The 27792-nt window shown below is 37.1% G+C and overlaps 1 protein-coding gene across 7 annotated transcripts in view; it reads left to right on the plus strand.

Moving 5' to 3' along the window:
* NRPD1A (nuclear RNA polymerase D1A) overlaps positions 1–27792 on the plus strand; it is a 58857-nt gene that overhangs the window by 12865 nt on the left and 18200 nt on the right. For 3 of the 7 annotated variants that reach the window (XM_088217547.1, XM_088217548.1, XM_088217549.1), the window contains exons 3-9: positions 19685–19805; positions 19918–20042; positions 22764–22814; positions 22895–23119; positions 25034–25189; positions 25311–25406; positions 25517–27463. In XM_088217547.1, the coding sequence (XP_088073673.1) occupies positions 19685–19805; positions 19918–20042; positions 22764–22814; positions 22895–23119; positions 25034–25189; positions 25311–25406; positions 25517–27463 (2721 nt within the window). Of the gene's footprint in view, positions 1–19684; positions 19806–19917; positions 20048–22763; positions 22815–22894; positions 23120–25033; positions 25190–25310; positions 25407–25516; positions 27464–27792 lie in introns of those variants that run through there. The other 4 variants (XM_088217551.1, XM_088217552.1, XM_088217550.1 and 1 more) reach the window with 4 other exon arrangements.

Here is a 27792-nt window from a genome sequence, read left to right on the forward strand (position 1 = left end):
TATAAAGTCATAAAGTACAATTTAATTATTTATTTAGCTTTAATACCGTGATAGGAAACAGGGTGAGGGGTCCTTATTTGTTTCGGGGTCTGAATTCGACTCTACAGTGCGCCTACAGGTTGTCTCTAATTTCCCTGAATTTTTTCTAGAAAACTGAAACGCATTACCGGTACCTGCACGTGTCCCAAAAAATCCCAAGTCAAACCTAGGGCCCATTGGGTTGGCCGTTTTCGGCCACATTTGCATCGGTCCCTGCGATAAAACAACCCTAGGGCCCTCGGTGGGCCAAAAAATCACGAAAAATCGAGACTTACCGGCGGCGGTGTTTTCGGGTGCGGCGGCTCCTCCGGCATGAGTCGCATTTTGATGTTTGGCTCCGATCAACCTGTAGAGAAAAGAATGGTGATCACAGTGGTATAAAATTTGCATCGAACGAAGGCCGGGAAGGGCCTCATCGGAGGCAAAAACAGAGGGGGGTCACGGCGGCGCCGCTGGACTTCGGCTGGGTTTTCCGGCCGTTTGGCCGGTGGTTTGGCTCCGGTTTGGCCATAGGCGGACTCAGCATCGAAAAACGAGCCAGGGGAGAAAATTTACCTTGATTGGCGGTCGGAAACTTCCCCGGTGCGGCGGCGGGTGGCGGCGGCCGGCTCCTCCGGCGTCTGGTTCTTCTTCTCCGGCGAGGCACTGGCGGCGAGGGTTTTGTGGTCAGGTGTGGGTGGAGTTATTTATACCATTTGCCTTTTAATCTCAACCGTCCATCAAGATTAAATCTGAACCGTTCGATCGCGATTTAATTGGGATTAAATCTGGGCCGTCCATCGCGATGCAATCTGGGCTGTCCGTGCCTGATTGAATCTGGGCCGTCCGTACGCGTGAATCTGGGCCGTCCGTGCGCGGGAACAGATGTTGGCCGTCTGATCGCGCGCACGCGGATCGCCCATGTGGCCCGTCCCTTGGTAAGCGTTTCCTTGCCACGCGGCGTGTCCTGGTTGGCCGGGGCTGCTGACCGGGCCGCTGACGTGGCTGCTGACGTAGGTGCTGACGTGACAACTTTTCTAAATTGCGTTTTGACCCCCGGTTTTCGATTTTCTTTTCAAAAACACCTCCAGAATCCAAATTTTCACTCCTTTTTCCCAAAATCGATTTCAATTAAATTCAAATAATATTTTTACCCAATTTTATCATTATTATTATTTTTATTTTCATTAAATTAAATTAAATTAAATCAAATAAAAATAAAAAAAATCTAAAAAATTCAAATACAAAAAAAAGAAAATAAAAATAATAAGAATAAAATTAAAATACTTGGGTGTTACACGTTCATCGCGATTTGATTTGTGCCGTGCGATCGCGTTTAAATAGGAAGTGAATCTGTACCGTTCATTGCGTTTAAATATGACCGTTCGATCGTGTTTGGGGAGGGAACGGATCCAGACCGTCTATGCGCGCGACAATGAATCTGAACTGTCCGATCGCAAGTACGCGGATTGCCAGCGTGGCACGCATCAACGTCTCTTGCCACGCGGCGCGCTACAGTTCGTCGAGGTTGCTGACTGGACGTCCTACGTGATACAATTTTCTTAAATTGCGTTTTGACCCCCAGTTTTCGAATTTTCTTTCAAAAATACTCTTAAAACTCAAATTTTCACCATTTTTTTCAAAATTGTTTTCAATTTCATCATCCATTTAATTTTCTTCATTTTTACATTAATTAATAATTTAAAAAATTAAAAATTAAATTTTATACATTAAATAGAAGTTCAAAAATTATATTTACACACTAATTATAAGTATTTTAAAATTAATTAAGGGTATTACAAAGAATGTAAGAGAAATATACGTTGTTAAGTGACGTGTCCACTGAGTGGAGGCACCTAGTTTGATTTTTCACTATTGAAGTTTTTTTACCTACCAAACCTAGATTTATGTTAAAGGGGATATTTTGATTATGTAAAGAATTAGGAAAAAATACTAAATTTTTCTCATTTTTTATTGAAATGAGAGTAGGGATATATATACATATAAATGGATTCATATATGGTAACCAATATAAATTACCTTATTAATTTCTTTCCTAATTAATTTAATACATTTGTAAACGTAATCACCCTATTATATATAGAAATATTTTATAATATTCTAACACTCTCTTTCAAGTTGGAACATAGATATTAATCATGCCTAGTTTGTTCTGAAGATACTCATTCCATGTTCCATTCAGAGGGTTTGTGAATATATTATCAAGTTGTTCTCCTGTCTTCACATAACCAGTAAATATAAAATTTTCCTAAATTTTATCTCAGATGAACTGACAATCAGTCTCGATATGTTTGGTTTTCTCATGATACACAGGATTTGAGACGATATAAAGGGCAGTCTGGTTATCGCACCAGAGTTTTACGGGAGATGTGGGTTTCAAACCTATTTTGTCTAAAATATGATGTATCCATAAGACTTCGAATGTAGATTGGGCCGTAACTTTATATTCAGACTCTGCACTTGAGTGATATATAACTGTTTACTTCTTACTTTTTCATGTATGAGATTTCCACCAACAAAAACACAATAACCCGTAGGAGATTTCCTATCAACCTTAGATCCAACCCAATCAGCATCTACAAAACATTTAATGCGAGTATAGTCATGATTTCTAAAAACTGTTAAGTCTCGAGACACCATTTAAATAGTATAAAATATGTTCCACAACTTCCCAACATTTGACTGTAGGTGCAGACATAAATTGACTTGCAACACTGACAGGATATGTAATATTTGAACGAGTCTCATTGAGACTATTCAATTTCCCAATTAGTCGCCTATATTTCTCTGGATCATTGAGGGGAACACCATCATTACCATCATCTTTGGTGTATTGAATGGCTTAGCTCCTAGCTTTCTTATTTCTGCATATAGATCAAGTACATACTTCATATGAGATAATAAAATCTCTTTCTTGCTTCTTGTTACTTCTACCTCCAAAAAGTATTTTAGTTGTTTCAAGTCTTTGGTATTAAACTTGGTGTGCATTAATGACTTGAGATAGGATTTTTTTGCATGGTCATATCCTGTAATCACAGTATCATCAACATAAATAATAAGAAGTATAATATCAGCTGTTGATTGTCTGTAGAAAACTGAATGATCACACTTACTTTTCTTCAATTCAAATTCACAAACTACCTTATTGAACTTGCTAAACCATGCATGAGGACTCTGTTTCAAACCATATAAGGATGTTTTCAAATGACAAATTTTCCCGTACCCCCCTGAGTAACAAGCCCAGGTAGTTGCTCCCACTTTTTATAAGAGATCACCATGGAAAATGCATTTTTTAATGTTTAGCTGGTGTAAGGGGTAATCTCGGGAGACTGCAATAGATATGAATAAATGTATCAGACCCGTCCACCCCATAAGTTTGAGCATAATTTTTTGCTACCAGTCGAGTTTTAAGTCTTGCTACAGAGCCATTTGGAATCACTTTGACTGCAAACACCCATTTGCACCTTACATTCTTTTTTCCTTTGGGTACATCCACCATATTCTATGTATGATTGTCATCAAGAGCATTTATCTCCTTCAGTATAGCATTACGCCAATCAAAGTGATTCAGAGCCTTCTTAACTGTCTTTGCTATAGAAGTGGAATCTATAGAAATAATTAAAGAACTAGACGAAGGAGACAAGTGATCATATAAAATAAAATTAACAATGAGGTAAGTAGAATGAGGAAAGATGCATTGGCGTGTACCTTTACGAAGACTGATAGGAAGGTCAAGATCGTGGGTGGTAGGATTAGATAACGAAGAAACTGGTGGAGGACATGTATCATTAGTATGTTGTTTTCTGAAATAAAGATTGAATAATTAGCGGTAGTTCTTGAGTTGGAGGCACACCATCATCAGTTTGCTCAGAAGACACATAAGAAGAAATACCATTACCTGGTTGCTTCGTAATAGTATTGTGTTGGAATCTATAAATGAACCATTCATCGTCCTTCACATGATCTATATAGCTGGATTGTGAGGAGAAGAAGATATATTCTCTGAAAAGACTATGCTGATACTAGATATTTATTAAGGTTTGTAGAGTAATACCGATATCTCTTTTGCAAACAAGAATATCCCGAAAAGATATACCTCTAGACTTTAGGATCTAACTTAGTAATATTAGGCCGCACATCTCGAACATAACAAATAATACCAAATATTTGTGACTGTATTGAAAATAATGACTTGTTTGGAAAAAGATACCGTAAGGAATGTCACTTTCAAGTATTGTAGATGGTAAACGTTTAATTAAGAAACAGGCAGTGGATACAGTATCTGCCCAAAATTGCTTAGGAATTTCTGTATGGAACAAAAAAGATTGAGTAGTTTCAAGTAAATGTTTTTTCTTTCTTTTAATAACCCCGTTTTGGGATGGTGTATCGACACACAATGATTGATGAAGAATCGCATGTTGAGTCATATAATTCTGAAATGAATTTGATATATATTTTTTGACATTATCACTTCTTAGCACACGCACAGAAACATTAAATTAAGTTTTGATTTCCGCATGAAAATCACAAAAATAATTCAATACTTCAGAATAATTTTTCATAAAATATATTCAAGTCATTCGAGAAAAATCATACACAAAAATAGCAAAATACTTAAACCTTATTTTAGACATAACAGGACATGCACCCAATATATCAAAATGAATTAATTTAAAAGCAAACTTAACTTGTTTATTAATTCTTGAACTCGACAAGTTACAATGATGTTTTGCAAATTGACATAATTCATAATTTAATGAAGATATACCATGAAATTGAGGACACAAACTTCTTCAACACAGTGAGAGATAGATGTTTCAACTGACAATGTGTTTTAAATGAAGAGATCACACTAGAACATGCAACTGGTTGAGGCACCCAACTATCAAGAATGTAGAGATCTTCTGATACATGTCCTTTACCAATAATCTGTTTCGTTATAAGATCCTAAAAAGGACAATGATCAGGGAAGAATGAGATACAACAATTAAGTTCTTCAGTAAGTTTACTTACAGAAATTAAATTGAAATCAAGTTTAGGTAAAATTAAAATAGACATAAGGGCAATGAAGGGAGTTGATTTTATAGTCCCGAACCCTCAGTATTATAGATTGAACCCATCAACAATAGTTACAGGAGAGGGTGCTATGTGTGATCGAAAGATAGAGAAGATATTAGAATTACCTGTCATGTGATTTGTAGCACTAGATTCAATCAACCATTTGTTTGATGAGGAGATAAGATATCTTTTACTTGATTCAACAAAAGTAGTGGTTGGTGTGTATTCTTTCAAATATTCTTGAAATTAAGAGAAACTTGGATACTCATCGGTTGAAATAATAGTTTTCTCATAAGAGGAGCTGGAAGTAGCAACAGTTGTAATATTAGCAGTCTGTGTTCTCTGATTTCAATTTTGTAATTTCTTACATTTTCGCTTTGCGTGTCCTTGCTCATGATAATAATAACAAACAATAGTACTTGAATCATTGTTCTGACTATCTATCGGTCTGTTTCCTCCCTTGTTATTATTTTTTCCTCATTCTTTGACAATAAGAACATTAGGATGCTGACTGGGTGTAGTATTCTCTGTGCGTAATACCCTACTGAAAACTTTTTGAAAAAATGTGATCTCGGAACCAGATTGAATTTGAGATTTGACAGTTTAAAATTCAGGTGACCAGTCAAGAAGTTCATTCTAGCCATCTGCTCTCTCAATATTTGCTGTACCTTGATGTCAATACTAAACAAAAAAAATATATTAAATTCTCCATAAGTCTTTTTGAATTCCATAAAGTGAGCTGTGAGAGATTTGACATTCTTCTTAATATGATAGAAGGCCTTATAAACATCATACATGTGGGACACATTGCCTTTGCCTGAATACAAAAATTCTAAATAATTCATTAGTTATTTAACAAACTCGCAATGATTAATTAAGACAATTACCTTACTGTCAATTGAGTTTCTAATATGCAGAAGCAACCGTGCATTATCTCTTAACCAGACTTGTGTAGTTCCATCGGTAGTAGGGTCTTGAGTCAAATGATCATTTTTATCAATATTGCATAGATAAATCTTGATAGTTTTGCTCCACTCCAGATAATTGGTGCCATTTAATTTATGATAAGTGATATTTCATATGGCTAAGACTATCTCATTCACATAGAATTTATTATCACCCATTTTAATTCAGAATATAAAAAAATATTACCCAGAATACTCGAACACAACAGATAAGGATGTACGAAAAATACTGCAAATATACTAGAAATCCTTAGAAAAAACAGAATACTTCACACACGGAAACTAATAAAATCACACTGCCACCACTGGAGACTGACTGCTGCTGCACGTGCTGCCGCTGAAACACCACATGCCGTTGCCGGAAATCACCACAATGCCTCCTTTCGGCTGGAAATTGCCACACAACCGATTGGACAACCGAAATCTAGGAGCTCATAAAATCACCTCAAATCGCACCCGAAAACCAAAGGAAAAACTTGCTGTTGTGTAATCTACTCCGCTGCGACTTCCTCCGCTCCAACCTTCTGGTTTCTTGCTCAGAACTAGCTGACTGAGCGTGTCTTCGGGTTTTGACCTTGTGCCAAACTCGACCAGTATGTGAACTGGCCTCCTTCGGTTCACTCGATGCGTGAGGACTTGAAACTGGCAGAAAACAACTTCGTTCCCTCTTCTGTGTGCACCACCGTGCTAGTCACGATTTGAACTGGTTGGAGGACGGTGGTTGACTTCCTCCGGTGCTGGGAATAGATTGTTCAACCCTTATGTGGTCTGATTTAATCTGACTTCTAAAATCCTAATTCTGTCTCTGATACTATGTAAAAAATTAGGAAAAAATATTGAATATTTTTTATTCTTTATTAAAATGAGAGTAGGGATATACATATACATGTAAATGGATTCATATATGGTAACCAATATATATTACCCTATTAATTTCTTTCATAATTAGTTTAATACATTTGGAAACATAATCATCCTATTATGTATAGAAATATTCTATAATATTCTAACATATTAGTATGAGATAATTGGCATAGATCGTGTGGGGTTTACCAAAATTAATTGATCGGTCCCCTCAAGAAGTATTAGCATTCTGTTTGTTGAAACTTTTTGATCAACTTGGAGTGGCAGCTATCAATTAGTAGGAGGTAATGAAGCAAAATTTGAGAGACAAATAATTGACTTACTATTGGAGTTGTTAGCTAGATAACTATTTGAATTGAGGCCTTTTTTTAAGGGAGGAAGAAAATTTTATTAAAGTAGAGGCATCAAGGGAGTGCTATCCCTGTAAAAAGCTTCACAAAAATAATTATGGAAATTGACTGATCATGTTATAACTATTTGGCATTGCATTTCCACATAGTAGCATTTGCCTTGGATGGCGAAGCATTCAAAAAAGAGAAGAAATCAAGGGGTTCAACATATTCCTCTCTTTGCCATCCAAATTTCTAACAAGATCCATCTCCACTACAGCATGCTCAATTGAGACTTAAAAGACCTCGTTCACCCTTGCTTCCTTTCTCGTGCACAAAAAATACATCATAAAAAACTGAGTATTAAGAGCCTCCTGATTGGGCCACACATTTCTCCAAATACATATATATAACCTAAAAAAAATTGAACCCAAACCCTAATTTCTTAACACCCAAAGATGATTGTCTTTTGTCTCCACCATGTGCCATTGAAAGTTGGAAGAGATTGTAAAGAAATTTTAAATTGTGTGGCAGAAAAGGAGATCTAGCACTTGCATGTGGAGACAGCGCGAGAATGGTGCCTTGTTTAACAATGCTCTATTTGACCACCCAGGAACCTTCAGTGAATTAGCCGATAAGAGCATTTGCATATAGAGGTAGCAAGAAGGTGACACTCATGCTTGCTTTTTCGTTTTGACTGGCCATATGGGACCTATCAAATGTTTGATTGTCAAGGAAGATCATGACTTCAATCATAAAGGCAAGCAAGGTTGGATCATTTATTGTGACAACTTCAACAAATCAATAAATGTGTGACATGTTTGAGAACATGCTCCGATCTTGCAGAAGAACGATATATCAATCGTAGCGGCTGGAAAATCACAGCAAAACATAGGGAAACTTCTAGGTTCTTTTTCGAGATTTCATCAGGAGAGAAAAGGGAAGGAGGAAGGGGCTTCCTTCCTTTTAGAGTTTCAAGTTAACAACAAGAGCTAGTGAGAGAAAGAATTTGAGCTCTCTTTTTTATCCTTTGATTTAATAGCAAGAGAAAGAATCGATGTGATCCTCCATAAACTTCATACAGAGAAGGTGCATGATCATGTTAATTGGGGTTTCATTGGTTCTTGGGGGAGAGTTGGTGTAAGTGGATTAAGTCCTGCATCACCACCACATCTTTTACAGTTTTAGTGAATGGTGGATCATCGTCTTTTTAAGGCTATAAGAGGTCTTAGGCAAGGAGATACGTTTTCTCCATTGTTGTTTATCGTTACTATGGAAGCTTTGAATATGTTGATGTTAAGAGCTAAGGAAGAAGGATTGCTTAGAGGGCTAAGGGTGGAAGTCGAAGAACAAATGGAGATCACCTTTCTTTTCTTTGTAGATGACACGTTAGTCTTCTGTAAGTTGGATGAGAATGCTTTACTTAATCTAAGATATGTTTTATTATGTTTACAAGCGGTTTCAGGCCTTCAAATTAATCTCAGCAAATCTGAGTTCATGAGATTAGGTGAAGGGACAATAGCAGAGTGACTCGCTAAAGTCTTTGGTTGCAAAGTGGAGAAACTTCCCATTAAGTATCTGCGCATGCCTTTGGGAGCGATATATAAAGATGTGAGGACTTGAGACCCTATTATGCCAGGTTTGAGAGGAGGTTGGCAGGATGGAAGAGAAATTTGTTATCTAAAGGTGGGCACCTTACTCTTATCAAAAGCACATTGTCAAACTTATTAGTGTATTTTATGTCTCTTTTAACAATTCTAGTGAGTGTTATTAAAAAAATAGAAACAATTCAATATTGATTTTATGGGGTGACTCAGAGGAGAAAAGGATTTGGTGGCGTGAAATGTTCTAAAAATATCTCTGCATCAAGAAGGTGTATGACTGAGGTCTATAGTTGAAATGAATTAGACACTCCAAAGTAAATTGATTAGGAGGTTTATGAATGAGAACAAGACTTTGTGGTGTAAGGTCATTGAAGCAAAGTGTGGGAGAACAAGGAGGGATTGGTTTTCCAAAGGAGTATCCAAATTGCATGGGACAAGAGTCTGAAAAAAAATATGTACAGGGAGAGAAAGTTTTCAGTAATATATCAGAGGGAGGGTGGGTAATGGGGAGAGAATTTGCTTTTGGACAGACAATGGCTTGGAGAGGAAACACTTGAGGATAGGTTCCCACAGATTTTTGGGATTTTAAGGTATAAAGATATTTCAGTAAAGGAAGCATTTAGAGAATTTGGGGGTAGGATGGAGTGTCATGTGAATGTTATGAGGAATCTTAATGGTTGGGAAGTATGTAATTATGAGTCCCTTTTGTGATTGATATCTTTTGTTTCTTTGGATGAGAATGTTGATCAACCAATTTGGACGCTTAACCCAAGTGACTCTTTTACGGTTGGGTCATTTTCTATCCTCAATTTGATACGGAATGAGGTGGAGATTTCAATACTTTGCATTTTGATTATTGAGGATCTTCTCTACCTCTCAAGCTTGTTCTTCCAAATTCAAGGATTTGATTAACTTACTGAACTATATGATACTCCTTTGTTTCATTGAACAATGAATTTGGTCAAACTTGAGGACTAATGCCACGTATTTTTGCATTGACAAATTCCTCAGCTTTCTTGAATTCAAGGTTTCCATTCCCAATCTTCTTTAAAAAACCCTTCCCAGGGTTACCTCATACCGTTTTCGCATTTGTCTGGAACTAAATGGTGCTGCTTGGGGTCCCATCCCTTTCAAATGGTGCAAGGTTGACAACTTTCATTACCGTATTAACATTTTGTCGAGTGAGGTTAATGTGGATGACTTTGCTAGCTACAAAATGCCTATGAGGTTGGCTTTTGTGAGAATGCAGGTTAAACATTAAAGTAAGGAGCTCTTTGCTAATGAAGCTCCAGAAAAGAATAGGTTGATTTCTGATATTGATCTAATGTATAGGAAGAAAGTTGATTTGACTATTTATGAGATTGAGGCAAGTTGCTAAGGTGGACCTAGCTAATTTTCTACTTCTGGTGGCTTGGAAGATATATAAAATCCTCTGATTTAAAAAAGAGATAAGAATACCAAAAGAAGGTTTGTTGCTCGGTATGTAAGGCTGAGCTGTGGATGAAGTTGGAAGCGAGGGGTGGTGTCTCGTTCGTAGAGTTAGTGAAGCAGCCGAGAAGAGAAGAGAGGGGAGGAAGTTTGGGTAGAGAAGAAGAAACTTGAACATGTTCCCAAACTCGAAAGATTTGAAATTAAAAAATTTAGTCAAAACACGCAAGGTGGTCGCCATTTTGGGACAATCCACTATGCCATTCCGTGCGGTTGTTTGGGTCGGGCAAGCAATTTGGGGCTGAACAATAATGTTAGCTCTGAAGCCTTGAAAAGAGTAGGTAATGGGGCCGGTGAGAAAATACACTTGGGTTGAAAAGGAAAAATGGACTGCGGAGGGTGGGCCGTCGAGTACTAATAGCTTGTTGGATTGATGCGAAGTAAAAGGAGTAATGGGTTGGGCAGGAGAAGAAAGTGGACCGAGAAGGGTAAGAAAGTTGCTTGGGTCGGATTGCCTTTGATTTCAAAAAGAAGAGACCAAACTTTGTAGAAATGGGTTTGGGTTAAATGAAAATCTGGGTTTGCTTGAGGACCCGTTCGGGGAAAGGAACTGTAACTGTGCTGGAGAGAGAGAGAGGAGCACTGGACTGAGGAAATGTTGGTGGAAGTGGAGGCAACGGCCAAGTCTGACATGGAAGAAAAGGAGACCACAAAGGAGAAGATCACTTCTAAGGAGCTACATGACAGGATTGTGGGCGTTTCTGGGTTTTGTCTTGAGGTGGCTTGGGAAGTGAGGGAAGATAGCTGGGAACAAGTAGAGGAGGGGGGAAGGTGTTTGGAGTTGGTCTTGACGAATGTGACGGTGGCCAAGGAGGTTTTAGCCTGTGAAGTGGTGATGGGATTTTTGCTTGGAGCTGATATAATGGTAGAGAAGAGTGGGGATCTAATGGAGGAGTTGAGGGTGAGGGGGATTTTTTCTGGGTGATGGAAAATGTTCAGCGACTGAACGAAATGGTGAGAGTTTCTTTTAATGGTTTGGAAGATAGGGTGATGAAATTATTTCGTGAAATTAAGAAGAGGAAACAAGTGAAGGAGAGGACGGAGAGATCGAAGACCTTGGTCAAGCGAAAATAGAGGTTGAATGGGTCGAGAGAACTGAGAAGGTTGATTTCAACAGTGAACTACGATTGCCCAAGGAAGGGAGATAAAGAGTGGAGAGGGAATGCAATGCCAAATAGTTATAACATTATAAGTCAATTTCCATAATTATTCCTATATTATGGAAGGAAGACTTGTTTGAGTGTGTGGTTACTTTGGTGGCTTGGTGCTCTCTCTCATGTCTTTTTAAAGTTCATAATAGTGGTACTTGTTGGGTGTTTACGGGGATGTATAGTAGAGGTGAAGGTAAGGAGAGGAGTATTTTGTGAATGATTTGGAAGCATGTAGAAATAGGTGGTCATGGCTGTGGGTGGTTGGAGGCAATTTTAATAGAGGTGAGAGAAATAAGGATACTTTTTCCTGTGTTTGTGCTGATGAATTCAGGGATACTCTGGATCATCTTGAGTTGATAGGTTTACTGTTGTCACAGAACAAGTGGATTTGTTCTAATAAGAGAATCAAGCCGATGTGTTTGAGAATTGAGCGGTTTCTGGTATCAATGGATTGTCAGTTACATGAGAGTAATATGTGTCAGAAGCATCTCCATAGAATCATTTCAGATCACTTTCCCATTTGTTTAATGGCAGATAACATCATCCCACCCTTGTCCGTTTAGCTTTGATAATAAGTGGCTAAGAATTGAAGAGTTTAGGGATAAGGTTAAGGAGTTGCGGGAAGCAATAAATCCAGTGGGAATGACAATCTTCAGAATTATGCAAAAATTAAAATTTGTTAAAACAAAATTCAAGAAATGGTGTAAGAAAACGGGACTAAACATGAGGGTGAGTTGAAGTCTTTGTTGGAGGAGATTGAAGGGATTGATAGAAGGGAGGGAGAGAGGATTTCGACAACTGAAGACATGGCTAGAAGAGAGTTTTTAAAAGTTTGAAGTTGCTTCCAGGTTACAAATGAAGGAAATCACTTGGAGACATAAGCCAAGAAATAGATGGATTAAGAAAGGGGATCGTACCACCAAGTATTTCCATTGCATGACAAGTCACTATAAAAGAAATAGCTATATGGAGTCAATGGAGATTGGCAATATTGCTGTGGTGTGGAATGAGCAATTAAAGAGAGATGTTAGGGACTATTGGATGAAGCTAGTAGACTCAAGTTAGAGAGGGACTTCTCTGAAGATGAGATCTTTGATGGTCTCAAGTCATGTAGAAAAGATAAGGCACCTGGCTCAGATGGGTTCAACATCAGTTTTCTTCAGAAATTCTAACATATAATGAAGAAAGACATAATGGACCTCTTCAGGAGTTGTATGCAGTTGGATCTTTTGTTAAGTCCTTTAATGCTACTTTCTTGGTTCTCATGGCAAGTTTGGTGGGGTTTGTAATATAAAAGACTTTAGATCCATAAGTTTTACTGGATGTATTTATAAGCTCATAGTTAAGGTCGTTGTGAAGTTTTACTGGCAAGATTGGGGAATGTCATCACATTCTTGTGGGTGGAAGGCAAATCTTTGATGCAGCGTTAATTGCTAATGAAGTGGTTGATGAACTCATTTACATAAGAAGGGAAGGAGTACCATGTAAGCTAGATATAGAAAAGACGAATGACCATGTAAATTGACGTTTTGTGGATTATATGCTGGGGAGGATATCTTTTGGGGAGAAATGGAGGCGTTGAATTAAGGCATGCTTTGCTGCTACCGGACTTGGTGATGGCTCTTTCTTTCCCAAAGTCCTTTCAAATGCTAACAGGGATTACTTAGATATAAAGAGTGTTGGTTTGTTGAGGGGAGAAAACAGACTTGAGAGAGCAATTACTTAAACACCACCATGACTTGCCCTTAAGAGGACATTCAGGGGCGAGGGGGACCTACAACAAGCTGAAGCAAGGGCTCTACTAGCCTAAGATGAAGCAACATGTGGAGAATGAATAAGAAAATATGAGGTGTGTCAAAGATATAACAAGGGTGCTTCAATCCCTTGATATTCCAAACCAAGCTTGGACTGATATAATAGTAGATTTTATGGAGCATTTACCTAGGTCAGAAGGGAAGGATCCATCCTAGTAGTGGTAGATCGTTTTAACAAGTATGACCACTTTCTAGCGTTGTCAAATGCATTCACTACTCCAACCATCCCTTGAATTTTTTCGAATCAGGTCTATAAACTCCATGGGATGTTAAAGTCTATTGTCACAGATAGAGAAGGTATATACAGGACAATTTTGGCAAGAATTAATGAGGTATGGGAACCAGACTCCACTGTGGCTCAGTATACCATCCACAAACTGACAGGTAGGTAGAGAGGGTTGCTTTTTTTAGGCCAAGAGGTTGATAGCGAAATCTCAAATCAACTTATTGGTCTTATGGTATATCTTAGTATAGAGAGTGATATCAAAGATCTTTATTTGTTTATAAACTCTCCTGGCGGACGGGTAATACCTAGAGTGGCTATTTATAATACTATGCAATTTGTGCAACCAGATGTACAGACAATATGCATGGGATTGACTGCTTCAATGGGATCTTTTATCCTAGTTGGAGGTCAATTAATGTATTGAGAAATATGTGATGCATGGGTTACAAGAAACTGAAGGTGAAGTCAAAATGACTAGGACATGCAGAGTGGTGGTTTAACAGTTCTTACTACTCAAGCTTGAAAATTCCACCCTTCATGGCCTTATACAAGTATCCACGTCCTCTAGTCATCGAAAGCAAAAGCAGGAATGGCAGGATGGGTAAAAACAAGGAAATGGTTGGAAGAGAGGCAAGTAATGAATCAAATGCTTAGGGAGCAACTCATAGACTCATAGAACTGTATGAAATACTTCGCAAATAACAAGAGGAATGAAAAACAATTTGAGGTAGCCAAATGCTTACTATTAAGGTTACAGCCCTATGATCAGCCCAATATTGTAGTTCAAAGGTGCTTGAAGTTGGCACCTAAATTTAATGGACCCTTTCAAATGCTACAGATGGTCGGGGTAGTAGCTTACAAGCTAAAACTGTCTCCGAACGCTGGGATCCACAATATGTTTCATGTATTCCAATTAAATAAATATGAAGGGGAAGACAGCCTCCTGTCAGTTATGGATTCAAAATGACAAGTCAAGGTGAAACCGGAAGAGATTCTAAAGAAATAGATCTTCACTCGCAAGGGTAGAGAAGTCAAGCAAGTGCCAGTTAAGTGGCTCAACATGGGCTAGAGGAAATGATCTGGGAAGACTAGAACTTTTTCAAGGGGCAATTTCCACACACATCCACCTTAAGGACAAGGTTCATCTCTAAGGGGGGATAAGGTCAAGAATAAAAGAGAAGAGTAGAGTAATTTAGGAATATTGCTTAGGGAATATGCTAGAGAATATCCAAGGGAATATTTCAAGAATATCTAAGAAAATATGTTTGAGAATATCCAATATAGAATAAAAGAGAAGAGTAGTGTAATTTAGGAATATTGCTTAGGAAATATGCTAGAGAATATCTAAGAGAATATTTGGAGAATATCTAAGGGAATATGCTGGAGAATATCTAGTCTAGCTCATAGAGAGAACTGGCAGTATGTATGATAACCTGTCCTTGTGCTAATGATTGACACTATAAATATGTAAATAGTTATCTGCATGAGGCAATGAAAAAAGAATTCACTCATTCCTTATATTCTCTCATTTCTCTTTTCTCCTAACCTTTTCTCTCCCCTTCCCTTTTTTTAGCTTTCTTCTAAACCATAATGGACTAGAAGCTTGATAGTGGGAGCTCACTATCAATGGTAAACCCCATGAGAATTTTATAAAGGTACAAGGCAAGATTGGTGGCGCAAAAGTGTACCTAGAGATTCGAGATTGACTGTCAAGAGACATTTGCACTTATTATAAAAGAAACAGTACATATCCTCCTGTATTTAGCAGTTAACTTCAATTGATAATTGCAGCAGTTTGATGTAAAAAATATTTTTTTGTATGGAAAATTAGAAAAAACTTACATGGAAACTCCCCCCAAGTTTGCTAGGGTAGTAGGAATGAATAAGGTACTTGAACTGGTACCATCAAGGCGCAATATATGCTAAAACAAATCCTTTGAGCATGGTTTGGGAGATTTGCAAAGGTAATACCATGAATAGAATGCGGGCGGAGTAAGATAGATTACGGCTTGTAAATTAAATGCTCAAAGTAAGGGTTAAGAAATGACAAAGGAGAAAAGTAAGAGAGATTCACAACCCTCCTGGCATATGTAATGATATGATTGTTAGGAAATGATAAAGGAGAAAAGCTGATTTTCAAGCAATGCCTGGATAGAGGATTCGAGATTGAAGAATTGAGAAAATTAAAATATTTAGGGATAGAGGTAGCCCACTCAAAGTCTGGAATATTCATATCACAACAAAAATATGTTAAGAACCGTTTGAAAGAAACTGGTAAACTAGCATGCAAGCTTGCTTGCATATCCATTATCCAACCATAAACTGGGATTGACAAAAGAAGACACAGATGTACCAGAGACTAGTTGGGAAGTTGATATATTTGTAATAGATTAGGTCAAATATTGCACATGTAGTTCGTATAATTAGTCAATTCATGTACAAGTTCAAAAAAAGTGCACCTACAAACTGTGTATAGAGTGCTCTGGGGAAGAGAATTACATTCAAAAGAAATAATGAGTTGTTTCTTGAAGCAAACAATGATGTGGGCTATGTAGGTTCACTAATTGACATGAGATTCATTTATGGATATTGTACCTTTTTTCGAAGGAATCTAGTGACTTGGAGAAGTAAGAAGGAGAATGTGGTAGCCTAATTTAGTTCAAAATTAGAGTTTGGAGCTATGACACAAAGGGCGTGTGAGTTTCTATGGTGTAGAAGACTTGGAAATTCAAGGAATGGACCTATAAGACTATACTGTGATAATAAATTTACAGTTAGTATTGCTCACAATTTAGTACAATATGACAAAATTAAACACATTAAAGTAGACAGATATTTCATCGAAGGAAAGCTAGATAGTGGATTCATATGTACTTTATATATGTCCACTACTTCAATGAATCAACCTTAAACAAGGGTTCCAGTATATTATCCGAACCCGTGGTACGTGAGGCAATAAATGATAAAATCTTGCATAAGCCATCTATTATATTATTTTGTGTCATATAAAAAGTTATCACCTAAGTTTAAGGCATTTGTTGCAAATCTAGGTAATACTTTTGCTCTCAAGGCAATTCAGGAAGCCGTGAGTATCCTTGATTGGAATATAGCTATCGAGGAAGAAATGAGTTAAAGAAAAGTGGCACTTGGAAACTCACTAAACTAACGGAAGGGAAACAAGAAGAAAGATGTGAGTGGGTCTTCATTGTGAAATACAAAGCTAATGGGAATGTTAATAGGTTAAAGGCTCAAGTAGTTGCAAAGGGTTCACAAAATCATATAGTATTGACTATCCGGAGAAACTTACCCTAGTTGCCACGCTAAACACAACTAGGGTCTTGTTTTCCTTGGTGGCAAATCTTGATTGGTCACTTCACCAATGCCGTGCTTTTTTCCTCGTTGTAATATTTCTCCCCTCATAGAATTGAAGCTTGTCTGCAAGTGCCAAAATGGAATGTTCTTTCATCCCTTGTTTCCTCCTCATCTTTCTCAAATTTCAACCAAAATAGCTTTTTACAATGTCCTATGATAAACGATTCATGACAGTTGAAACAAAGACCCTTCTTTCTCTTGTCTTCCATCTAGTCACTATTCAATTTTTTGATAAAATGCGGCACATTGGACGCTCGCTAGTTGTTTGTGTTCTCTGGTTTTCTTTACTTGCCTCTCCTCTCATAGAACGTTGCCAAACTCATAGTAGTAGTGACTTAGGTGGTTGTTGTAGCTCAACTTTGACAATCATATATTCTTGAAGGCTACTGATGAAGATATGAACTTCTTGTTTAGTATGAGGGCTGGTACATGTGTGCAAAGTTGCTCGAGATGCTGCTGGTACTCAGCAACTGTCTGCTACTGCTTCAATTCAACCGGTTCTCCCAATTTGTTTTTGTGTATTGATGGGCCGAATCTACGGTTGCAGTAGGTTTTAATTCTTCCCAAGAGTTTCAATCGGTCTTGCTCCAACTTTAAGAACCATAGTTGGATATCATCTTTAAGGTGAAAAGATACTCCCACCTGACCTTTTTCGACCGTCCTTTGGTGTCATAAGAAGTGCTCGCATTTGTTAACCCACTCCAGCAGATCAACTGAGCCTTCATAGGGAGGAAAGTCCAACCTTGCGATCCGTGGCACCATAGTTCCCCTTTATGTATTGGTGCTGGAGTCAGCTTGCTTCTTGTTTTTCTTTTTGTTGAGCTGGTGGTTTTGGCAGTCTCTTTCCTTGTGGTCAACAATTTCTGGGATAAACTTTCAAACTGAATGGTGAGTCCACCCTGCCTCTTTTCCGAGTGGGCGCGATCCTCTTGTATGAGCACTGACTGTACTAATTTGTCACGATTGCGTGCTTTTGATCTGGTCATGGGGCTTGCTAGTATGAAATCCTAGAGCAGAGCTGCTTGCTTCATGGTTTTCCAGTCTTGCTGGCTAATGATCTAAGAGCCTCTAATCTTCTAGAGAGAAATTCTTTGAATTAATAGTATGATGATTTTATTCATGATAATAGGTGTATTTATAAGGTAGTTTAATTAATTAGATCACTTTTACAGTTCTCGTAATCATTGTACTAAATTTATCCCAAATCCTAATCAAAATCTAATTATAGGTTTGGGAGTTATAGTCCTACTTTTTTCCAATTGCAAATCTAAACACTTCATAGAAATCCTTAAATAATTCTAACTCTTACTTAATAGTAATCCTTAAATAATTTTAACTCTTATTAGTTCCTTAAAGAAGCTACCAACCATGGATTCAAACTCCTTTCTTTTGCTGCTTCCATGGGCCTCATGCTCCTTTTTTTCCCCCTTCTCTCTTGATTATAAACACCACCTGGAAATTTCACACTTCTTCTTTTAAAAAAGCTCTCTTCTCTTCCAACCTGTCAAGTTGACCTAGTGAACCTATCAACTCAAAACTTTTTAACCTTTCTCTTCCAAAACACTTCCCTACTCCAAATGTTAATCAATCTCTTGATATGGATTTTGTCTGCAATTTTGAAACTAGAATGACCTACCACTTATTTCTCTTCTCCGGGGCTAAAATAAATCCCTGAACCCTGGGACCCTACTACATTTATCTTCAGAGTGGAAGGAAGGCCCCTATTTAATAATATTACCTTCAGACATATAGGGAAAACTTGTTGACAATAATCTCTGTACCTAAATGGAAACTTGAGAGTCAAAACAAGAGAAAACAAGGACCAGGTACACTTTTCCTCATATCTGTCCATCCCTAAACTCCTTCGAGCATACACAGGAACTGCCTTTTGACTTCTCTCTTGTTAGCATGAACAATCATGTTAAAATCTCCCAAGCCTTCCCCTCTTCCATAGACCTTGCAGAAGAGCAAAGACCACTCTGATCCCCTTCACCTCAATATAGCTGATATTGAGTCTTTTCTCCTGCACCAATCCACAAATTCCATGACTTTGTCATCCCAAAAAATGAACCCTATCTCCTCCCATGCCCCTAAAATAAAGGTCCCTCAATCCGACACTCTTAACTAACTGCACCTTAGGAGCCAAAACATCAGAGAAAGCTTCCATTTTGACTCTTGAAACCACACCACATCCAGGTTCCATTTTGGCTAAACACTTATTTTGGTCACAACTTACTTTGTAGAGTCTTTTTTTTTAAGCACAACTTAGAGTCATTGAATCCCCATAAATTCGATGAATAGTCCTCTTAACTTAATGATTCAATATCTGATGTCACCAATGACCCTTACCACTCTTTCCTCATTTGAGTGGAGGTGAAGGAAAGGGAATGTGGACTATTGGTACTTGCAGCACAAAAATAGTTTAGTTGGGACATATTGTTTGAAATTACTCAATAAAGAATAATAACAATTTGGTGTAAAGACCAATTTCTTCTCTCTTCCCTCCCCTCCCCTCCCCTCCTCTTGCCCTCTCCTAAATAGAGACCTAATTTCTCATTTCTTTTAATTTTTTCTCTTTCCTATTTGTTGTCTTTTTTATGGCTCTTCTTATATGTTGGCTGCTTTCATTTTAAACAATAAACTAAAATGGCATTGTGGATCTTGCTCGGTTCATGGATGTAAAAAAATACTGTGGTTTTTGGGTTTGAAATCTAATTCAATTTGAATAATTTTCAATAACAACTAACAATATTATTGACCTGTTGCTGTAACAGGAGAAAGTATGTCTAGAAAAAATTTGTGTTGCCAGTGAGGTCACTGATCCTAAGCTGGGGCTCCCAAATCCATCATCTGAGTGCTTGACATGTGGTGCCAAAGATTTAAAACACTGTGAAGGTATGGGTTGAGAACTTGCATAATATAAATTTACCTATTAAGTTCCTGGTCTTTGTTTTAGTAAGAATTTTGCTAGTTTCCAGTATTCCTAATTTCATTATCAAAATTTTAGGCCATTTTGGAGTTATTCAATTTCCGTACACAATACTCCATCCATATTATCTGTCGGAAGTTGTACAAATTCTGAATAAGGTTTGCCCAGCATGTAAATCTCTTCGGGAAGATCTATGGATCAAGGTCAGGTATCTAACACAAAATGTTGAATTAAGATTGTTGTCTGATGAAAACTTTTTAAGAAGTTTTTATTCTGTGCATTCCTGGTTGCCTGGTTGGAAGTATACTGATTTTCTGGTATAGCTTGTGTCAAGTTATGAGAAGCTTTTTCATTGCTTCGGATATTTCTTTGATCTTATGTTAAATCTATTTAGAACTTTTATCACAATCTCTGCTTTTGCTCTTCCTGACTTAGTAGTTTTTCATGAAATCACCTCCATAGCTGGCTCAAACTTCATGGATCCTCTTGTTTACTACTCTAAGCTCATAGTAATAGTTTGTTCATGGACTCTGTCTTTTTCTTTGAAACAGATTTGCTTGAGGATCTTCCGTTTTCATTGCTTGCGATCTATCTACTTTCTGAGGCTATGGATCTTAGGCTGGCCGTCCAGTAGCCTCATGATCCAGCCATTTTACCTGTGGAAATCTTCAGCTGGGAATTTGCTCATCAGTTTTAACTTGCCACAGTGCTTTTCAGCTCATCCGTATTTCAAGAATAGATGCAATGGCAGTCTATAGAGTTTGATTAAGCCAGAGCTAACCTTTACGGATGAGTTTAGTTGGCACATAGTGGTAAATAAGTAACAAATTGGTAGGAATCCAATTTTCTATTGAGAAGGAAAGCATTTGTTGGAATCAGTTTATCTATCCACTGTTCAACAAGTCCATATTATCCACAAATTCCTTCATTGGCCATTTCAAACAAATGCGATATTAGGGGGAAAAAAGGACAAATTGATTCATGTTCGAACAATCTACTTACTGGTCTTATCTTCAGGACAGTATCTGGGTTCATGTTTTAGTAATATTCATTACTTCAAGCTCTCAGGTCAAGATATAAATACATTTCTTAGATAGTGCTCTGGCACATGGTGGTAAATAAGTTACATATTGGTAGGAATCCAATTTTCTATTGAAAAGGAAAGCATTTGTTGGAACCAGTTTATCTATCCACTGTTCCACAAGTTCCATATTATCCACAAATTCCTTCATTGGCCATTTCAAACAAATGCAATATTAGGGGAAAAAAAGGACAAATTGACTCATGTTTGAACATTCTACTTACTGGTCGTATCTTCAGGGCAGTATCTGGGTCCATGTTTTAGCAATATTCATTACTTTAAGCTCTCATGTCAATCTATAAACACATTTCTTAGATAGTGCTCTGTTGAATTTTACGATGTTTCTTTCAAAGAGTTAATAGAACCATAAATTATGTATATATATATATATATATAAGGTGTATCCTGATGAATTTTTACCAATGTAATTAAGAATTTTCACTAGTCTATACTGCAATTAGGTTGTTGAAGAGCTGATGATTAAAATATAAAAGGCGAACTGTTTGGAGTATAGTAATTCCCCTCAATGATAGGGGAAAAGAGTTAAAAATTCTCTCTAAATTAGTCTGAGAAGCATTTCAGCTATGTGATTGCTTCTTGGCTTGTCATCTTTCTCTCTCTCACTACAGGGGTTGTCTATTTATTTATTTATTAATAGAAAAAGGAGAGAGATTATTAAGAGAAGAGAAAGTAGAAATAAGGAGGATTAGGTATCCTTTAAACGGAAAATGAAAAAAGGAGGGAAAGTGAAAGACTAGCTGGTCACTGGAAAGAATAGTGAGTCGTCTACAAAATTGGTAAACTATATCCTTAAAATATCTATTGGACTCAGCCCAAAGAGAAGCGGAAAACAAGCTTTATCTCAAGTCATCAGAATTGGAGAGTTGATAGTCTCGAAAAGTTCTTACATTCCTTTCCAATAACATTGCCCATATACCAGCAAGAAAACCCTGCACCCTAGAGATTTTATTTCCCTCTTCATCCTCGGACCTCTCAGTATTGGTGGAAGAAAACCTCCAGATTCTTGGAGGAAGCCCACTGGAAACCAAATTTACTAAAAACTCATTCCTAGATTCCCTTAGTGACATTACAATGCAAGAAAAGATAGTCATGAGTCTCCACATCTGTATACCGCGCTACACAGGCCCTAGGTGACAAGACACAGTTCGGTCTGCGAGCTTGAAGCATATCATATGTATTAAGCCTACCCAAAAAACTGTAGTCCAAAAAAAACTTATGTATTATATGGAGCTGACTTTCCATAAGGACTTTCTAAGGAAAATATTATGGGTAACAGGATAATGAAGAAGCCTAAGTAAGACTTATAAGAGCATAAACCTGAGAAAAAGGGATTTATCAGATCAAACCGAAAAGGAGGATATAGGAGAATGATGATTTTTGAATAATCTCTGAAATCTAGGGAAACAGGAAGCTGGACAGACATTGTCAATTCATGGGTCCTCCTGAAAGAGAAAACGAGAACAATTCCCTACCCTCCAATGAATTAAGGGTAGAAAAGAAACTTAAACACTAGAAATAGCCTTCCATGGTTCTAAGGAATCATCTAATTTTTTTAACATCATGAATATTTCAATCTTTGAAATTTGGCTTTGAGAGCAAAACAATTTATTTGATGTTAAGCATCTATCTTCATAAAGCTTTAATGTTTCCTTGCTAGTATCTGGGAATGGGTGGTTGATTCTTGCTTAATATCTATGTCTGTATGATGCGTAGGTCCTTAAGAGACTAGTTTTCTTTGTATGATGTGAATTACTAAAGTTCTTGTTTTCTGGTTTTTATTCTGGTGTGATATTAATTATTCTTTTGTCTCATCATGTATCAGGGACCTGATTCCCTATCTATAGATCAACCTAAAGGTTGCAAATATTGTGTTGTAAGTTGGGCTTATTCCTATTTAGTTTTCTTCCTTTTTTTAAGTATCTATTTTTCGTACTAGTGATTCATGCCATACAGGGGAATTCGTTGAATTGGTATCCACCAATGAAATTCAAAGTTTTGTCGGAAGATATTTTTAGACTAAGTGCGATTATGGTGGAAGTGAATGAAAACGTTCTAAGAAAGTTTCAGAAGCGACGAAAAGAAGCATTGCCTGCCGACTATTGGGACTTTCTTCCAAAAGATTCGCATCAAGAGGAAAGTGGTACGAGACCTAATAGAAGAATTTTATCTCATGCCCAGGTAGCACTAAGTGTACATGCTGATTTGTGGCTATTAGATTATGAATCTTTCCCATACGAGATTTTATTAAAACTTCTTTATGGAAAAAAATGGTGTGACTACTCATATTAGCATGTAGTGAAATCAAACGTTTTTATTTTTTCATTCATTAATCTAACAAGGTGTTGGATTACTTTTTTTTATATTTAAAAAAAAAAGTGCATAAGGCTTTTAGCTCCAATGAGCTTTTAAGCTTGTAGTGCTTGAAGCATGGAAATGTTTGGATTATTCTTTTAATTTAGCTTTTAGACTAACAAACTGTCAAATGTTTGGTAATATTAGAGCTTTAAGTTGAAAATTTTGTAAAATTACTAAAATAATGATTATTACCTTTTTAGTTTAAAATTATCTGTGTGTAATATTTATTACGGCAAATGAATGCATATTGACTATTGACATGCTAAAAAGGAAGGGTAACACTTTGGTTAGTAGATGTTATTTATGCCATGCTGATGAGAAAACATGCAACCACTTATTATTGACTTGCCTAGTGACATACAGCATTTAGGCCTCTATTTTTGGGCTGTTAGGGTTAAATTAGGTTATGGCTGGTAGTATGAGTAGTGAGCTGTGGGCATAGGCAGGTTTTTGTAAAAAGAAAGGTCATTTATTTCTTATTCCACTTACTACTTTTTGGGTGGTGTGAAAGGAAAGGAATGCGAGAACATTTGAGGGTATAGAGACTAATTTTATAAAAATTAGAGATATAGAATATTTGACTCTAGTTTGTTGGGTCATGACATCAAAAATTGGAAAGACTTTGATGTACTCATGGACCACTTTATTTCTTATTCCACTTACTATTTTTTGGGTGGTGTGAAAGGAAAGGAATGCGAGAACATTTGAGAGTATAAAGACTAATTTTATAAAAATTAGAGATATAGAACATTTGATTCTAGTTTGTTGGGTCATGACATCAAAAATTGGAAAGTTTTTGATGTACTCATGGACCACTTGATTGACTTGTAACTATTTCGTGTATGGGTGATACTCCTTTGGTACCATGTGAATTAATAATACTTTCCTTTTATTTAAAAAAAATATTTATTTTGATTAGTTAAATTTGTATTTGGATCATCCTAGAAGTGTTAGAAGCTATACAGAGCTTTTTGTCCAAAAACCTGCTACCAGAACCATCCCTTTTAGACCTTTAAATTTTGGTAGAAAAATAACGTTAAAGGGACGTTTAGTTTTCTAGTTAAAGGTCTAAAAGGGATGGTTCTGGTAGCAGGTTTTTGGACAAAAAGCTCTGTATAGCTTCTAACACTTCTAGGATGATCCAAATACCATATGACTTTTCTGACTAAAATATGCTTTAAATAACTTTGACATAGAAACAAGCCAATCCAAATACTCTCTAAAGAGGCATGGGTTTCTCAGGTTAGCTTTGTTTATCATGCTAAGGATTGTGTGGTTTGTTTTCTGCTGATATCTCCTCTTCTATTTGCTTTTTGGTTATATTCTCCTGCTTTTTCCTTTTTTAAGAAAATACTGTTTCCTCTCCTTGTATTCCATTTCTGTCTTAAAAGTCTTCTTTCCTATTAAAAACGACTTATATGTAATGGTTTGTTTGGTATTGCTTGCCACAAACTCATTGCAACGGACCATAGTGTAAGATATCTCTTTTTAATTGTTAGTGTGGGATTCTATCTTAAAAAAAATTATAATTGTTGGAATGGGATAAAGTTAACTATTGTTGCTACAAGCTATTTCCTGATTATAAATAGTAAATTTTCTTGATAAAAAATTGCTGTCTGCCGTTGTTCTATGATTCCTGTCCAAACCATACTATCTCTAGGCCACTTGGTTTTTGATTGGTATTTTATTTTTTTTTGGGAAATAAGCTGATGTTTTGTGATTGCTTAATGGTTCAAGGTTCATTTTTTATTGAAAGCCATTGATCCGAAGCTCATTAGAAAGTTTATATTGAGGCCAGACTCCCTTTTTCTCAACTATTTCCCCGTGACGCCAAATAGTCATCGTGTAACAGAACTGACATACATGTTCTCCAGTGGGCAGCGATTGTTCTTTGTAAGCCTCTTCTTTTGTGACTCGATTAACTAGATTGTTTGACATTTTATGTTGTATGATTTGTTACTTTTCTTTTCTTACATGTGGTTCATTCGTCATTGTCATTTATGGTTGGCTGTAGGATGAAAGAACGGGGGCTTACAAAAAGCTGGTTGACTTCAGGGGAACTTCAAATGAGTTGAGTTCTCGTGTACTGGGTTGTCTAAAAATTTCCAAGGCAAGTTCTGCTATGATTTTCTAGTTTTATGTTTTCTCTCCAATCTCCCAAAACATGTGCTTTTTCTCATGTGGTGTTATATATTATATATCTCTATCTATCTAATGCAGCTTCACACATTCAAGTCCTCAAGTAAAGATGCAACAACTGCTTTGTTAAAGAATGAAGATTCTTCTAATATGGTTGGTTTGAGATATATGAAAGATGTTCTTCTTGGAAAGAGAAATGACAGTTCCTTTCGCACAGTTGTTATCGGGGATCGGAGCCTTAAACTTAGTGAAATTGGTATTCCCTGTCATATTGCAGAAAGTTTGCAAATATCAGAGAACCTGAATAATTGGAACTGGGACAAGTTAATTTCTTCTTGTGATCTACGCCTTCTTGAGAAGGGTGAGATTCATGTACGCAGAAAAAATAGTCTGATTTCTTTACGTCGTATCAGTGATCTGCGGATGGGAGACATTATCTCCCGGCCGCTAAAGGATGGAGATATCTTGTTGATAAATAGACCTCCATCAATTCATCCACACTCCCTCATTGCTCTTTCTGTCAAGGTCCTTCCTATAAGCTCAGTTGTTTCCATAAATCCTATCTGCTGTTCTCCTTTCCGTGGAGATTTTGATGGTGACTGCTTTCATGGCTATATTCCTCAATCGATTGAAGCTAGAGTTGAGCTTCACGAGCTTGTTGCCTTAGATAGGCAGTTAACTAATTGGTTGAGTGGTAGAAACCTACTTTGTCTTGGTCAAGATAGTTTGACTGCTGCTCATTTGATAAAGGAGGATGGGTTTTTATTAAACAAGTATCAAATGCAGCAGCTGAAGATGTATTGTCCTTATGAGTTGCCACCGCCAGCACTTGTGAAAGCTCCTCGACTGAATAGTTCCGTTTGGACTGGCAAACAATTATTCAGCATGCTCTTACCTCCAGGCTTTAATTATTACTTCTCACAAAATGGGGTTTGCATTATTAATGGGGAGCTTACATCTTCTTCTGACGGGTCTGCCTGGTTACGTGACAATGATGGAAATCTTTTCCAAAGTCTTGTTAAATATGATAAAAGTATGGTTCTTAACTTTTTATATGCTGCACAGGAAGTTCTTTGTGATTGGTTGTCTGATAGGGGTTTTAGCATTTCACTATCAGACTTGTATCTTTCTTCTGATCTCCATTCTCGGGAAAACTTGATGGATGAGATTTCTTGGGGTTTGCTAGAAGCGGAGCAGACATGTAATTTCAAACAGTTGATGGTTGATTCTTGTCGAGATCTTCTTGCTGGAAATGATGAAGAAAGTCAAAATGTCATAACTTTTGATGTGGAGCGCTTATGTTATGAGAAGCAGGGGTCAGCTGTACTCAGCCAGGCTTCTGTTGATGCTTTCAAGCAAGTTTTCCGAGATATCCAAACCCTGGCCTTCAAATATGCAAGCAAGGAAAATTCATTGCTAGCTATGTATAAGGCTGGAAGCAAGGGTAGTCTGCCAAAACTTGTTCAGCATAGCATGTGTCTTGGTTTGCAACATTCATTGGTCCCCTTATCATTCAGATTCCCACACCAGCTCTCATGTGCTGCATGGAACAAACAAAAGAGGTGCAGTGGTTTAATGGGAGAAATTGACGGTAATGCTTGTCTTACAAAATCATTTATCCCATACGCAGTGGTTAAAAATTCTTTTTCAACTGGCTTGAATCCATTGGAATGTTTTGTTCATTCTGTCACTAGTCGAGGTAGTTCCTTCAGTGACAATGCTGATCTCCCTGGAACTCTTACTCGGAGGCTCATGTTCTTCATGCGTGATTTGTATAGAGCGTATGATGGTACCATAAGGTCTGCTTATGGAAATCAGCTTGTGCAGTTCTCTTATAATACAGATGAAGGCACATCCACATCAAACTGCAGCCTGGCCCAGTTGACCAGAGGGAGTGTCAATCCTTTTGAGGGAATAGGTGGTGAACCTGTTGGTTCATTATCAGCTTGTGCCATTTCCGAGGCTGCATACAGTGCTTTGGATCAGCCAATTAGTCTGCTTGAAACTTCACCCTTACTAAATCTAAAGGCAATTTCTCTCTCTTTTTCTTTCTCATTTGAAACTTCAACTTTATAGTTCTTTTCATTGTCTTTGTTATCAAGCAAAGCAACCTGCATGTAGTAACCAATACATGCATCAAACGATATCTATAAATGAGGAAATTTAAAGTTGAAATGCAAACAAGAGAACATGGAAAGTGGAATTATAGATATAAGACTTTTCAGTGTAAAGCTTACATGGAAGCACCTATTTATTTCTAGATTTTGATTCATCCAAAGCAAAATCAAATATGTTGAAGCAGTCAGGCAAAATAAGTCATGAGACAATTTGAGCGGAAATGAGATACAATGTAAGAT

This window comes from Carica papaya, chromosome 4 (genome assembly GCF_054855325.1).
Source record: "Carica papaya isolate Zhongbai chromosome 4, ASM5485532v1, whole genome shotgun sequence".
NCBI classification, from domain to species: Eukaryota; Viridiplantae; Streptophyta; class Magnoliopsida; order Brassicales; family Caricaceae; genus Carica; species Carica papaya.